Raw genomic sequence first — 15,568 nt, 5'->3', positions numbered from 1 at the left:
AAAGCAGGAATTTATTTCCCACAGACATAATGTTAAAAATAGGGGTTACATTTTCAACAATGAAATTAGTTAGCTAATTAGTTTGTTTAAACAATGACTGATTTATCCAAAGAAATAAAAACGTAGCTTGTAAAATCAAGCAAATTATAATAATAAAGAAATTACTTATGATACTTACAAATGTTAAAGGAAGTTTATTCTTCATCATCATCGACTAAATGCACATTCATTGATCACTCGTTATTGGCTCGGCACTTGTTGGTTTGTTACACAAGGAGTAGTCTTCTTCAAAAATGCTTCAAGAGGCATTTGTTTCCAAGATAATCTCTCTTTTCTTTATAAATTTAAATAGCATGCATAAGCATTTTTTAATGGAACGCACAAACTGCAACTAACACGATTTGTGCAGAGTAGCAAGTTTATGAAGCTTAAAAAAAGGAATGAAGAGAAGATTCTGAAAATTTATTTATGTTTTTTATACGATCGAAGATTTCAGTAAAGGGGAAAACACATTTCACCATAATAAAAAAACTGCAGCTATTGGTATTTTTGCAAATGCAAAAACATCGAGTTTACTACACATTTATAATTGCTTACAGTAACAGAAAAGCCCAATAAACCAGAAAGTGCAAATTGTTTTTATTGTTTTATGGTCGTGACCTCCAGAAATGTGCTTCACAAAAATATCACAAAGTTGTTCAAAATTGGTTCTTATAACATAACATATGATAACGATGCAAGTGTAGTGCATTTTAATGATTTGAATTGGTAACTTATACAATTTTCGCTGTAAAAACGACCTTTTAGAGAGTATAGCGAAAATTTCAACTTCCGAGGTCATGGAACGAATTACCAAAAAAAAATGTGTTATTGGGTTCACATTACAGTATTTTCATGATACGATGTCTCTGGAACGGATTAATATCGTAAAGCGGGGTACACTGTATTGTATAGCTACGCGCGTGGTTTGAAATAAGGTATTTATGGATGTTTAACATTCATTTTCTGCAATTAATGTTCATATTTTCGATTTTGTTGATACTTGATTGGAAAAAAAAAAAAAAAAAAAAAACTCAAAAACCCGGGAACTCATAAAGCGGGAACTGCCTGTAAATCAATGCTAGGAGTATAATAAATAAATTTGATGAATTTGAAGTGCTGGTCAAAAAAGTGGATACTGTTGGGATATCAGAGACATGGTGCCACATGGATATAAGGAATGCAGAATTTGAATTTGGGGAGTAAAATGTGTACAGAAAGGACATTCATTCAAGATACCTTTGTTCTGCCCCACTATCTAAACCATAGCTTATATGTGGTTTGCAATATCAACTTAAATTACACTATGCCATGTATAAAACATTTTGTTAGTTAAAATTAATACAACTCATAATGCAACACAACTCAGGAGGAATATGATCACTTAGCCCCGTTCTAGAGGAATTAGGCTTTAGTCAGTATTAACACCTCTTGCCAATCACAATAGACCGCGTTGCCATCCCTTCTACTGGGAGGCAGGTCCTAGCATCTAGCCTCAACCTGTTCCTCCTCTTAAAGACATCAAGAAATTTGTTAAGGTAAACAGTTTGCTGCTGTCTGTGATGATGATCCAAAGACCACTATGCTCTAGTTGGCCCAGAGATATTTCTAATTCCATTCAAATGTCCCCAAGATTACCACAATTCAAAATTATGTGCTCAGCAGTTTCCTCGTACCCACATGAGCATAATCCACTTTAAATCAATCCTAGATGACATAATCTACTAGCCGAGTCTTGTCAATAAAAATGCAGAATTCTTACAGAAAGGACATGTATATATATATATATATATATATATATATATATACACAGTCGGTCCTCGTATAACACGTGTTTACATTACACGAATTCGATCATACACGATTTATAAATAGGGGAACGTTATCTTATATAACACGAACCGAATTCGCTTATGCACGATTCGCCTTTGTGTTAACAAGAAATGGCAGTCGAACGCGGAATCACCCCAACCGAATGCAACACGATAGGAATGAAGAAGATTCTGAAAATGATTTATGTGTTTTATATCAGTGAAGGGGAAACACATTTCACCATAATAACGTAAAAACCCACACAATTCCAGCTATCGATAATTTGCAATTGCAATTAGATCGAGTTTACGACCAGTTTATAACAGATTCCACTAGCAGAAACGCAACCGGAAATTGTTTTATGGTAGTAACCCCCAGAAATGTGCTTTAGTAAAATGTGAGGTGTTAATAGCGTATCTCGGCCTTTACCGTGTTGTTTATTCAGTTGCTATACGCGCGCAGCTTTGTTTATGTGTATTAAGCGTGCCTCCTCGTTTTGTAATTGTGCTTTAAAAATGAGTAAAATACTTAAAAGGTGTGAAAAGGAAGCATCCTGGCGAAGACACTGCAGATTCAGAGAGAAAAAAAAAAAGAAGCAATATCGATAAACAGAGGCGGACTGGGTCAAAAATTCTTACCCAGGAAAATTTATAGTGGCCTCATACTATGGTTTATGGCCAAAATCACACCGGCCTCCAGCCCACCGGGGTTTCCCCGGTAAGGCTTATGGCCAGTCCGCCTCTGTCGATAGAGAAAAAATATGAAATTGTGAAACGCTTTGAGCGAAATGAAAGACCATGTGATATTGCACATGCTACAGACCTAAATGAGGCAAAGCCGAGAATTACAAAGAATGCAGAGAAAATAAAAACAACTTTCATAGCGGGAACAACTCAAAGTGTAATTAAAATCCATTAGATTAAGACACAAGAATTGGAAGAGATGGAACGGCTGTCTTTTCTATCTGTTTGGATAGAAAATCAAACAAAAAACAAGTTTGCTTACGATAGAAGCAAAAGCATTAGCAATATTTTATTACATAGTAGTCGTAATAAAATACGTAAGCATTTTATTACGACTTACGTATTATAATTTATACTTACGTATTATAAAATACGTATTTTATTACGACTATTTTATTTAAAATAATAATTTTTTACGAATAAAATACGTATTTTATTCGTAAAAAATACTTTTTAGTATTAAAAAATACTAAAAATACTTTATTATAATATAATAAATAATAAAAAAATAAATATTTTTTATTATTTATTATATTATAATAAAAAATATTATTATTTTTATTACGTATTTTAATCGTTATAAAATACGTAAGTATTTTATAATGATTAAAATTACCCGATTATTTATTGTGTTTGGTAATATTTTGGTTCCAAATGTGTGTTCAATCTTGGGTAGTCGGCACCTAACTCCACTTTTCCCATAGGGCCTGTTGTTTATATTGCACGATTTTGCATTGCACGAGGGTTTCTAGGTACACAACTATCGTGCTATACGAGGACAGACTGTATATATGTATATATATATATATATATATGTATGTATGTATGTGTACCCTGTCTATGGTGGCTACCAGACTAATGTTCCAGATATAATGTCCATCTCCACCTAGTGTCATTGTGATGAAATACAGAAACTCTGTAAAATGGGCCTGACGTGTGGGTAATGAATGTTTTTTTTTTTTTTTTTTTTTAAATAAAAACCCCAAGCACAAGCGGTATTAGAACCTATAATACTTAGTACCATGCACGGGTTGGCAGTAAAGAAGATTAAAAAAGACAGAAGTTGAATTTTTTGGTTCTATGAGTTTGAATTTGGAGAGTAAGAGGGTGCTGACCAGTTGCAGCATGTGTTCGGACTGTTTTGGAAGAGAGCAGGAATTACTGAAGCCAATTTAGAAGAACAATGCCCATGGAAGTATTTATAGAAAAGGCATGCAGAAGAAACAGAATGTCTATGAGACAGACAGCGGAGAGAGACTCTGTTAGAGATGAGTCATTAATTAACCTAACTGCCCTCTTCTGAATGGAATCTAGAAGCCTGAGAGAGGTTTTGGTAGCACCATCCCATATATGGGAACAATATTCCATGGTAGGACGGATTTGCAATTTGTACAGAGTGAAAAGCTGTTTGGAAGAAAAGTAATGCTGAGAACAAAAGAGAAAACCCAGTTTTTTAGATGCAGAGTAAGCAATATTTGTAATGTGCTTATGCCAAGAAAGATTAGAAGTCAGGGTAATCCCCAAAAGAGATATATGATCTTGCCTAGAAATCAGAGTATCATCAAAGGTAAGCATAGGAGTAGAAGAATCCTTTTTTGTGAGATTTAAAACAGGACTGAGTTTTAGAAGGATTCAAATCAACTAAGTTATCTTTGCCCAGCAGGACAATTACCTGGAGATCAACATTTAAGGAACGGGTAGTGGATATTCAAGAAGTTGAAGCTGTTTCAGCAGTTTCTCAAAGTTTCTCAAACTGGAAGGTGGAATGCAATGTGCTATAATTAGCAAAACTATGGATAGAATTACTGGTGAATGGAAGGTCATTAATATACAAGAGTTAAAGAGTGGGAGAAAGAACTGATACTCGGAGAACACCAGCATTAGGTGGAGAAGTTAGAGATGGTTGGATTTCGGTTTTATTGGTGCAAAAGTGACTAAGGCTATGGTGCGCCACGATTACTAGAAGACAGAGCCATTAACCATCACCAGCAGTGAGCAGTCAGAGAGAAAACTGGATACCCAATTACAAAAAACAGTTGGCGAACCATAAGATGGAAGTTTATTTAGAAGACCTCTATGCCAAACACGATAAAAAGCTTTTCCAATGTCAACAGCAACTGCTTGGGTTTCACCAAACTTTTCCATCGAATCTGTCCACAGATAGGTAATGTAAGCCAGAATATCACCAGTGGATCAACACTGATGGAATCCATACTGGCGATCAGATGAAAGGTTTCTAGATAGCTTAAGAGTTGGCGGTTAATTGATTTCTCCATAACTTTAGAAAGAGTGGAAGTAATCGCAATGGGACAATCATTGGATGGAAGGGATTTGTCACCTTTTAAGGAACTGGCTGGATATGAGCAAATACCAAGCAGAAGGGAAAACACCTTTGGAATAAGAAGAATGAAAAAAGGCAACACAGAACAGGAGTAAGTTCAGGGGCACAGGTTTTGAGAACAAGTGAGGAAATACCATCAGGACCTGGAGCTTTCTTAGCATCAAGAGTCATCAAAATCCTTTTGACGGAATACCACAGGAGGCACTGAATGGAGTGTACTGGGAATGGTGGGAGGTGATTTGCCAAGATCTTCAACACACAAGTTGGAAGAAAAATAGGATGCTAATAGGTCAGCTTTATCTTTAGCTGAAGTGGCAATACAACCATCTGGTTTTGATAGACGTAAGAACAGAGATCGGTAAAAATACCGGCCAATAGCTTCGGCAAGGAACCAGAATGCTCGGCTTATATTTGGACAAGAAGCAAGTTTTCTACTCTTAGCCTGTTTGAAATCTAGTTTGGACTGATTAATAATTGCATTACAATTGTTGCAAGCTTTGGTGTAAACAGAAAATGAACTTGGAGATTTGGAAGTGTGAATTATGATATGCAACGTTCTTCTCTTGAATGGCCTTAGCACATCTGTTGGAAAATCACAGTTTAGATAATGGACGGAAGTTTAAAGTAGAGTGTGGGATACAGGATTCCATCCCTACAAGAATAATTTCACTGACACGATCTGAGCAAACATTGACATCAGAAGATTTGAAACAGTAATCGGACCAAGGAAAAGAAGAAAAGAAATCTCACAGATCATCCCATTTTGCATTCTTGTAATGCCAAAGAACACAAGGTTGAGAATGGCCTTGGTAGAATGGCTCCATTGGAGAAAAGACCCACCATCAAGTTGGTATCGAGGTGCCTAGACTACCTAGACTGCCTAGAATCACCTCAACCATATACTTAGCAGGGTTGTTTGTGAAAACAGATCATGCGTGTTGCTGTGTGGTTAGGATTGTCTGATATTCTGGTAGGTAAATGAACAATCTGTGCGAGGTTAGTAATTGCAAAAGCCTCAGCATCTCAACCAGCTGGATCCATGTGACTAGAAAATGGAAGCCAGCGGAGTTGTGAACATTAAAATCACTTAGGAAATTGGACTGGAGAAAGTCAGAGAGTTCAAAGTGATTAGTGGAATTGGGAAAATGATAGAGGCAGCAGATAAATTTGACAGAATGTGGTAAAGAGATTTTAAGCCAGAGAAGATCGAAAAGATGAGATTTAAAATGACTAATTCCCTGACAGTATGCACAAGTACCACAAGTTTTGAAGTGAAAGGAATCATACAGTGAATAATTTGAACAACTGAGATGAGCAGCAGTTGAATCAACCAATAAGTCAGAACTGACATTTAAGATTAAAACTGAGACCACATATATTTGTGAAATGAGGAAGTGCTTGGGAGGTTTAGATCTTTTCATAGTTAAGTTTGCTTTATTAGTTTGACAATTCATGGTGTATTCAGTATTAAGAAAAGATGGGGAGGACATGCTGTATGAAGTAATTAAAATTTGGATATGGCATACACATGGTAAGAATATACCCAGCTCCTTTACATAACGTGGCCTCAACAATGCCCCCTGCATACACACTATTCGGACTCCCTTCAGTCACTGGCAGAGTAGGGGAAGGTATTGGGTATGTTCGTGTCAGACAGCACCTGGGATTTCTCCCATCTCCGCATGTGTTTTGCTGTATTGAGGACAGTACACTGTCACGCTTTCAAGTGTGTAGGCCGTGTCTGTGCAGTGTGATATGTTGTGCCCATTGTTTAACCGGCTTACTGGCCACCAGGCCCCTAATGGGGCCTGACGTTGCCCATAGCCTGCCACGCGGAGGCTAGCCGGGTGTATCCAGTATCACAACAAATTGCTCTGGCAGGTCCTGCCACCTAGTTTCCTGGGATTTCAGTGGGTAGGACCTATTCAAAAAAAAAAAATTTGCGTTTGACATTAATGCTTAATGGGATTGCTGTTAGGAAATCGCTGGTTGGGGTTGAACGCTAAAGAGATGTGTTAAAGGGCAAATAGGTCGGGCAAAATTTTGATGTTATTAAATTTAGACATGTGAGGCTATACGCTAGATAAAAGCTAATAGTGTTAGTTGTCTTAGAGATTTACATAAAACCGGTAGAATTTAGACGATTATAATTTGGCAGCATTGATATCATATGATAAATAATTGATAAATAATTTTGATATCATATGCTTGGAATTCAGCAATGCTTTTGATACTGCTGCACATGGAAGACTGCTATACAAATTGGAGCAATAGCATGAAGGGCAAGTTGCTGCTATGGATAAAGGGATAGCTGAGTGGGAAAAGACAAGAGAGTGATAATCAATGACTGCTCTTTGTGGATTAATGTGATTAGTGGCATCCCTAGGTTTTGGTGTTGGGACCATTGTTGTTTTCTATATTTATCAATGACATTGATGAAATGAAGGTATATAAGACTGCAGATTTCTGCAGATGTTACAAAGGTTTGCAGGGTTGTTAATGACAGTAACGATGGTGGCAGTAAACCCAGAGTAACGTTCTAACTGTGCAGTACTATGATCAGGGTAGTGGAGAATGAAAAAGACCTGGGGGGGGGATATTGTGCAGTCAGATATGAAGTTTTCATAGGAGTGCAGACAGGCTTCCAGAGCAGCTCATAGAGGCTTGTCAATTAAGTACAGGAATTTGCTAGTAGGGATAAGGAAGTGATTATCCCTTTGTATAAGTCAATGGTCAGGCCACACTGAGTACTGCATACAGATCTGGAGACCTCAGTTTAGGAAGGATATAGAAAGAATATAGAGACGGGCAATGAGATTGGTTGGCAAGGGGAACAAAGGGGTGCCTTACCAAGAAAGGCTTAGGTTCCACAAATTGTGGAATCTGGATTCTAGGCACCTGCATGGTGATCTGATCTGATTGAGGTGTTTAAGGTTTTGAATAGTTTGAAGATGCTCAGTGCTGATTGGATTCTTCCTCTTGCTCAGATTATGAACCTGAGGGGACTTAAATTGAAATTGAGGAAAGACAGTTGTAGAAAAGATGTGTGGAAATTTGCCTTTAGCCAGTGAGTGGTTCATTGCTGGAACAAACTTCCGTCTGTCACAGTTGATAGCTTAAATAAATTCAAGGAAGAACTGGACTAACGTTTGGAGCAAATAGAGATGTGATTTTTTTTTTTTTTTTTGGCTGATGCTGTTTAAGCTTGCTTTCTCCATCATGTGCTACTATTAATGCACAATGGTAACCTATCTCCTCCCCCACTACAAATATTTTCCTTGCACTCCAACAAAAAAAGCATAGGACACTCAGACCTTATTACTTTATCTTCCTCCCCATCCCCTTTTATGAAGTCCTTCCCAGAAAACTCAGGTGACTCTAGGGTTGGCTCTGCCAGAATTTAGTGTCCTACTTTCCTGTGCTGGTATCCTTCATCACTGTATGGTAATTGGAGGTTGGTGGTGTTCCCTAGACCAAGTTGAACAACATAACACATACTTACACACAGAAAACCACACATTACTCAAATGCTAGCCTTTATAGAGTATTGTATGCATTGCAGAGATACAGTTGTGGATTGGGGGAGAAAGTACTAGTGCCACTATACAAGATACACCATAGTCCGTGTGGATACCCGTCTTGTTATTCTTACACTGTACTGGGTAGTTAACTGGGCCACTGTGCTACTTCAGTGCCTGTGGTGAGCTTTGTGACCGTTGGCAATTGTTCAACTTCTGTTGAGCCAGTCACAGTAGACTTGTAATGAGAGAAGACAGAAGCTTGTTTGTTTGTTTGTTATTTGGTTTTTAGGAGCATTAGCAACTAAGGCCATATTGCTCCAGGAATATGCGGTAGTCATTCCCTTGACCTTTCTGCATCCTCCATATTTGGTGGTGATGGGCTCGAACCCCGGTCTAATCAAGAAGCGTGTGCTACGCACTGCTGCTCCTTCCCACCTGGCTACGGAGGCACCGAAGAAGAAGGCAGAACCACCTAACTGTGTTGACTCTTGTTGATATACTGGCACCTGTATGTCTTGTCCCCCACAATCATTAAACATTTGAAGTTGGGAAGATCTCAATGCCAATCCATCCTTCCTTACTGCAAATCAAAAACTGATTGCCACATGTGCAAACTACAATCTTATATCAGTCATTCCCAACTTGGAGCCTTTACCAATGTCACAGACCCTCCATCCTACACAAGGGGGTGTTACTAATGCAAAGCCCACTCAGTGTATTTATTATGCTACTTTATGAGTTGTTTCTTTTGTTTTGTTAACAACCCTTATATGCCATGTCAGAAATGGCATATAACAACCCTTATTTATAATGTGCTTGTGATAATAAATTATATAGATGACTTCACATTGACTAAGCTTTTTGGAATGCACTACTTTTGTTAATAAAAAGAGGGATGCATTCACTGATAAAGCCTATGATTGCATTAAAATCAACTTCATTCATTCATCTGTATTTCATTTTTCAATCAAAATTCAATTAAATTAAATAAAATAGCACAGTCCAACAGCAAAATCTCCTGTAGATTAACTTGACTGTCCCCCATCATACATGTAAGAATTACTACTAGTTTAATTTAATATAAATTCAACTATGAATATCACTTACTTTCCTTGGTACAGTGAAAGTAATAACTTCACAAAAGCCACGAGAATGCAGTTTGTAAAACCTAAAAATAAAAATAACCACAAATGAAATTTTAAATATTATACATAAAATACAAAAACAAAGCAAACAGCAAAATAGAAAGTTTTAAATTTTATATCTTGTATAATTAAACACAAACCACAGGAATTAGTATTAATAAAGTAAAATTGATGCAAGTTTTTTTTTTTAGGTTAGTGCTGAAATAAGTCATCTGGTTTCATCCAGTTATTTTTCCAACCCTTTTGTAAATTTACTTAAACTTTCTACATCCATCTACAAGATTAGGTGTACCTTAATAACATTTAAGAGAATTTTCTTAATATATATTCTACAATTATCCTTCCTTAATTTAAATGCATATACTCCACTTTGTATCACCTGTAAAATAAAAGATACCCTGTTACTTAAATTACAGGTGTCACAATGTATAACGCCTTGGTTAGGGAATAACTCGGATACTATACAGTATACCAGAGGTTCCCAAAGTGTGGGGACTGACCCCTCGCGACACACTTTGGGGGGGGGGGAGAGTAGCACTTGTTTTCATGAAGCACTTTTTTTTTTTTTTTAAACAAAATATGGACAAATCATCCCACTACTCCAGGTTTGAAGGTTTTTTTTTTTATTTATTTCTATTATTCATATTTTATTTCTTTGAGATTAAATGTACATATTAATTTATAAAAGTATATATTCATAGCTAAATTTTAGGCCAAATCTGTTTATTTGCATTTGTTTCTGTAACTTGGGGGGATGGTGCACATGAATTTATCAAAATTTTTTAGGGAGCTCAAGGTATAAAAGTTTGGAAACTTCTGCTGTATACAGATCCATATCCTGAATGAGGGATTCCAAACCAAGGCTTTATTTACACAATGAAATAATTATCACTATCCCTACTAGCAAAATCCCCATAAACTAAAAAAACACCTTATGATGTCCTAGCATACCTGGAAAAATGGTCAACACCACTTGATGTATTACAGATATTGCAGAAAAGTGATTTTATTTCTTTTATTAATTTCAAATATAAAAGAAAAAAAATAAAGAGAGAAATGAATATATAGTATATGTTATATTATTTACATCAATTACAACCATTGGTATATTTCAATTGTCAACATAATGTGAAGGTAATTTCATAAACATAAATAAATGAGTGGATATGGCTTTTTATTGTCAAACTACAATATCACTAATTATTGAAAAATTACCTTTGCACTACACTGACCATTCAAACTTGACAATGACTGTTTAAAAAATAAATAAATAAAACTGAAACAAGCCTCCAACCAGTGGCACAATCTCAAAAAACACTATGTATGCACTGTATTTTATTTAAAGTGTATTTCTTAAGTTCACCATAATAAAAACATATGCTGCTTTCATTAACTACTATGGAGTTTTGCACTGAATTCATTCTTGACAAAAATCATAAATTTAATAAAGTATAACAGGTATAAGACATACTAGGACAGCCCATTGCACTATATGGCTGTCCTGGGATGTCTCTTAACCAGAATAACAATTAAATAATGCATCTCTGTGTTTGTTTCACACTTTGCCTGCTATCCTTTACCTAATCAGCAAAACTTCAGCAAGTTTTGCCATCAAGCCAGTTAATGCCCTCATAACGTCATTAACAAATAACAGAAACAACAAGGAATCCAGTACAAAAATTGGCATCCAATTCCATCTGGAAGTGAACCAAATTTCTCACCTCAGACATTTTGTGGTAGCATGTTCCAGTGATCAATGACATTTTTCCCACAAATAAACATCAAGAGATCCAGTCTTCTATTGCTTTCTAAGATTTTATTTTTGTGACACCTCCCTATCTCTGTCTTTCTTGCCAGTGAAAAGATATCACCCATTCATTTTACTCATCCATTTTAGGACCTCACAATTTAATCAGGAACTCCACCCCAAATATTTAGCTGCTAAGCTGCAGTTTACACCTTCTAACTGCTCCTAGAAAAGATAACAATTAGTGCTCTTGACAAACCTGGTTGCCCTTCTTTAGATCTGTCTTTTAGATTGCTAACAACAATATAACCCTTACAAGTACATGGTCAAAGTGAGTGGCCCTCTAGGCACCTCCGATCATACCCTGGTGATAGTCTCTTTTCCAATGGAGTCTCATGGCCATTCTCAGCCTCATGTTGTTTGGCATTACAAGAATACAAAATGGGTTGCTCTGTGAGATTTCTATTTGTTTCCTTGGTTGAATTACTGTTTTAAATCTTCTAATAGCAATGTTTGCTCAGATCGTTCAGTGAAATTATTTGCGTAGGGATGAAATCCTTTATTCCACATTCCAACTTGAAATCTTATCCTTTAAACCTAAATTTTTCAAAAAATGTGCTAAGGCTGTTCAAGATAAGAATGTTGCATATCACAATTGGCTTGCACACAAATCTCCAGGTTTGTTTTTTTCCTACAACAGAGCTCGCAACAATTGTAAAGAAGTTATTACTTAGTCCAAATTAGATTTTGAACAGGCTAAGTAGAAAACTTGCTTCTTGTCCAAATGGTAGTCAAGCATTCTGGGCTGTTGCCAAAGCTATTGGCAGCAACTTTTGCCCACCTCTGTTAAAACCTGATGGTTCTATTGCCACCTCAACTAAAAATAAAGCTGACCTACTAGCAACCTCCTTTTGTTCTAACTGTTGTACTGATGATCTTGGTAAACCACCTCCTACCATCCTCAGGTATACTACATTCAATACCTCTTGTGGTCTTCCATCAAAAGGATGTCAGAAGAATTTTGAACAATCTTAAAGCTCCAGGTCTTGATGATGTTTCTCCACTTGTTCTCAAAACATATGCTCTTGAGATTACTCCTGTTCTGTGTCACCTTTTTACACTTTCTTATCCACTTGTGTTTTTTCTTCTGCTTGGAAATTTGCTTATATCCAGCCAGTTACTAAAAATTCCATCAAATTCCTTCCCATCCAGTTACTGCGTGTTGCACTTACTTCTACTCTTTGTAAAGTAATGGAGAAATCTATTAACTGCCAACTCCTAAACTATCTAGAAACCTTCCATCTGATCAATGATCATCAATATGGGTTCTGTACGTGTTGATCCACTGGTGATATAGTGGCTTATGTTACCCATCTATGAACAAATTCAATGGAAAAGTTTGGTGACACTCAAGTAGTTGTTCTTGACAGTGTTTGGCATAAAGGTCTTCTAAAATTGAGATCCAATTTTCTCTCTGACTGCTCACTGCAAATGATGGTTCATGGCTCTGTCTTCTAACTTCTCCACTAATGCTGGTGTTCCCCAAGATTCAGTTCTTTCTCTCACTCTTTTTTTCTTATATATTAATGATCTTCTTAAAGTCTATTGGAAAAAAGATCATTAATATACAAAGTGATATAAAGCTGATGACAGCACACTGCATTGAACCTTCCAGTTTGAGAAATTTGTCCTTGCACAAACTTCAACTTTCTCAAATACCCACTGCCAATTCTTCAATTGCTGATCCCCAAGTAATTCTCCAGTGGGGGAAAAGATAACTTAGTTAATTTCAATCCTTCTAAAACTCAGTGCATATCTCACAAAAAGGATTCTTCTGCTCCTATGCTTATCTTTGACAACACTCAGACTTCTAGACAAAGTCATATATTTCTATTAGGGCTTACCCTGACTTCTAATCTCTCTTGGCATAAGCTCATCACAAATATTGCTTCCTCTGCATCTGAAAAGCTTGAATATTGTTTCCCACATCTGGGGTGTGGTTCTCCAAACCTTTTAGGCTTCTAGACTTCATTCAAAAGAGGTCAGTCACGTTAATTAATGACTTGTTTCTTACGAAGTCTTTTCACCCCCTGCCTCTTAGACATCCTGTTTCTGCCACATGCCTTTTCTATAGATACGTCCATAGGCACTGTTTTTCTTAACTGGTTTCTATAATTCTCCCTCTCTCTCAAACCAATCCTAATGTGCTGCAACCAGTCGGCATCCTTTTACTGTCCAACTTCAAACAAACAGAACCAACTTTTCTTCATTTATTCCTTCAACTTTCATTTTCTGGAACGCTTTCAGATATATTTCCTGAAAATTACAATATGCTGAAATTCGAGTTTAATGTTAACAAGTATCTTCTCAACTTTCAATCCATGTATGGTATTAAGGACTATTGGTTCTTAGAACCCCCCCCCCCACACTTTTTATTAGTCAAAACCCCAAACACGAAAGGTTATTAGAATCTTTTCATGTTTGGGGTTTCTAAAAAAATATACGAGTATGGGCTTACCATCGTCTTATATAGAAGAACAATAATATCCTTTTCCATATTTGCAAAGATACAATGTGCCTTACTAACCACTTGTTTACACTGGATGGTGACCATCATAAGCCCTAGGCCTTTGTATCATCCCTAGCAACTTTTAACTCCTCCTCTTCTCCAAGTTACTCCGGAGTTTTTGTTCTCAAGGTGTACGATAATACATTTAGAAGAATTAATTTCCATTTTTGAAAATGGAAATTAATATAATTTGCACTGATACAAGTGCATTGATATTTTGCATTGATACAAGTGCTAGTAGAGGCATATGATGCAAAGAAAGCAGGCTTATACAGCATCAGTCAAAAAAAAAAAAAACAAAAAAAAACCCCCTTCCCATTTCACCCATTCATTCACTCCAAATGTTTGTGTAGTTCTGCCTTGAATTTATTTAAGCTGTCAACTTCCACAATGACAGATGGAAGTTTGTTCTGGCAATCAACCACCCACTGGCTAAAGACAAATTTTCGCACATCTATTCTACAACTGTCTTTCCTCAATTTGAATTTTCCTCTTGCCCAGATTAATTACCCTCAGGTAATTAATCTGGGCAAGAGGAAACTGACTCAACTTTGCACTGGTTACCTATATAAGAACATAACTCAACCCGCTCCTGTCCCTTCTGATCCTTCCTCTTGCCCAGATTAATTACCTGAGGGTAATTAATCTGGGCAAGAGGAAGGATCCCATCAGCATCAAGCTTGCTCAAACCATTCAAGGCCTTATAACACCTCAATCAGATCACCTTGCAGGTGCTTAGTCTCCAGACGCTACAATTTGCAGAACTTAAGCCTTTCTTCATAAGTGCATCCCTTTCTCTGTACTCGTTCCAGCAGTCCTACATCTTTCCTAAAATGAGGCCTCCAGACCTGTATACAGTACTCAAGGTGTAGCCTGACCATTGCCCTGTACAAGGGAATAATCACCTCCTTACCCCCTACTAGAAAAATTTCTATATATCATTGACAAGACACCATGAGCTACTCTTGCAGACTGTTCAGAAAACTTCATATCTGACTGCACAATTACCCCCAGGCTCTTTCATTCTCATCCACACAGTTGATATGTTGCTCTGGAGTTACTACTACCCACATGCAGTACTTAAATTTGACAATGTTAAACTTTAGTTGCCACCTCTCAGCACATCTGCCCAATTTCTCTAGATCCTGTTGAAGTAACATACCGCAATTAGTGTCATTAACAACCCTGCCAACCTTCGTATCATCTGCAAACCTGGACATATTTACCACAGTCTTCACCTGATAGTGTATATGCATCCCATGCATTTTTCTTCTCTTCCACAATTCTTCCCTTAATACCGTAAAGGAAAATTATAAACAAGTGGGGGGGGGGGGATCCACCAGCAGTGATCTCTGAAGGACTCCATTTCCTACATTAGTCCACTCTGAAGATGTCCATTTTTAATCATACTTTGCCTGAATAATAAGCCAGCTCCTGATCTATCTGAGTATCTTCCCTTTAACTGCAATGTACTTCAGTTTATATAACTTCCTTTGGGGAGTGTATCAAAAGATTAGATAAAGTGTAAATATATAATATCAAAGTTCTTTTTTTTTTTTTTTTTTTTTTTTTGCATCCAAAAAGTTATGACTTTTTCATAGCAGTTAACTAGCTTGGTCAAGCACTATCTTCCTTTCATGTATCCATGCTG

At 36.7% G+C, this 15,568-nt stretch overlaps 1 protein-coding gene across 2 annotated transcripts in view; it reads right to left on the bottom strand.

Moving 5' to 3' along the window:
* Positions 1-15,568, bottom strand: part of LOC150088725 (coronin-1C-like) — a 244,800-nt gene that overhangs the window by 42,426 nt on the left and 186,806 nt on the right. For both annotated transcript variants that reach the window (XM_090369628.1, XM_090369627.1), the window contains exon 8: positions 9,564-9,624. In XM_090369628.1, the coding sequence (XP_090225754.1) occupies positions 9,564-9,624 (61 nt within the window). The remainder of the gene's footprint in view (positions 1-9,563; positions 9,625-15,568) is intronic.

Source organism: Mastigoproctus giganteus, chromosome 3 (genome assembly GCF_048544385.1).
Source record: "Mastigoproctus giganteus isolate SK-2022 chromosome 3, ASM4854438v1, whole genome shotgun sequence".
In the NCBI taxonomy this organism is placed as follows: domain Eukaryota; kingdom Metazoa; phylum Arthropoda; class Arachnida; order Uropygi; family Thelyphonidae; genus Mastigoproctus; species Mastigoproctus giganteus.
The sequence above is the reverse complement of the archived record's forward strand: the minus strand, read 5'-3'. Positions and strand labels throughout refer to the sequence as shown.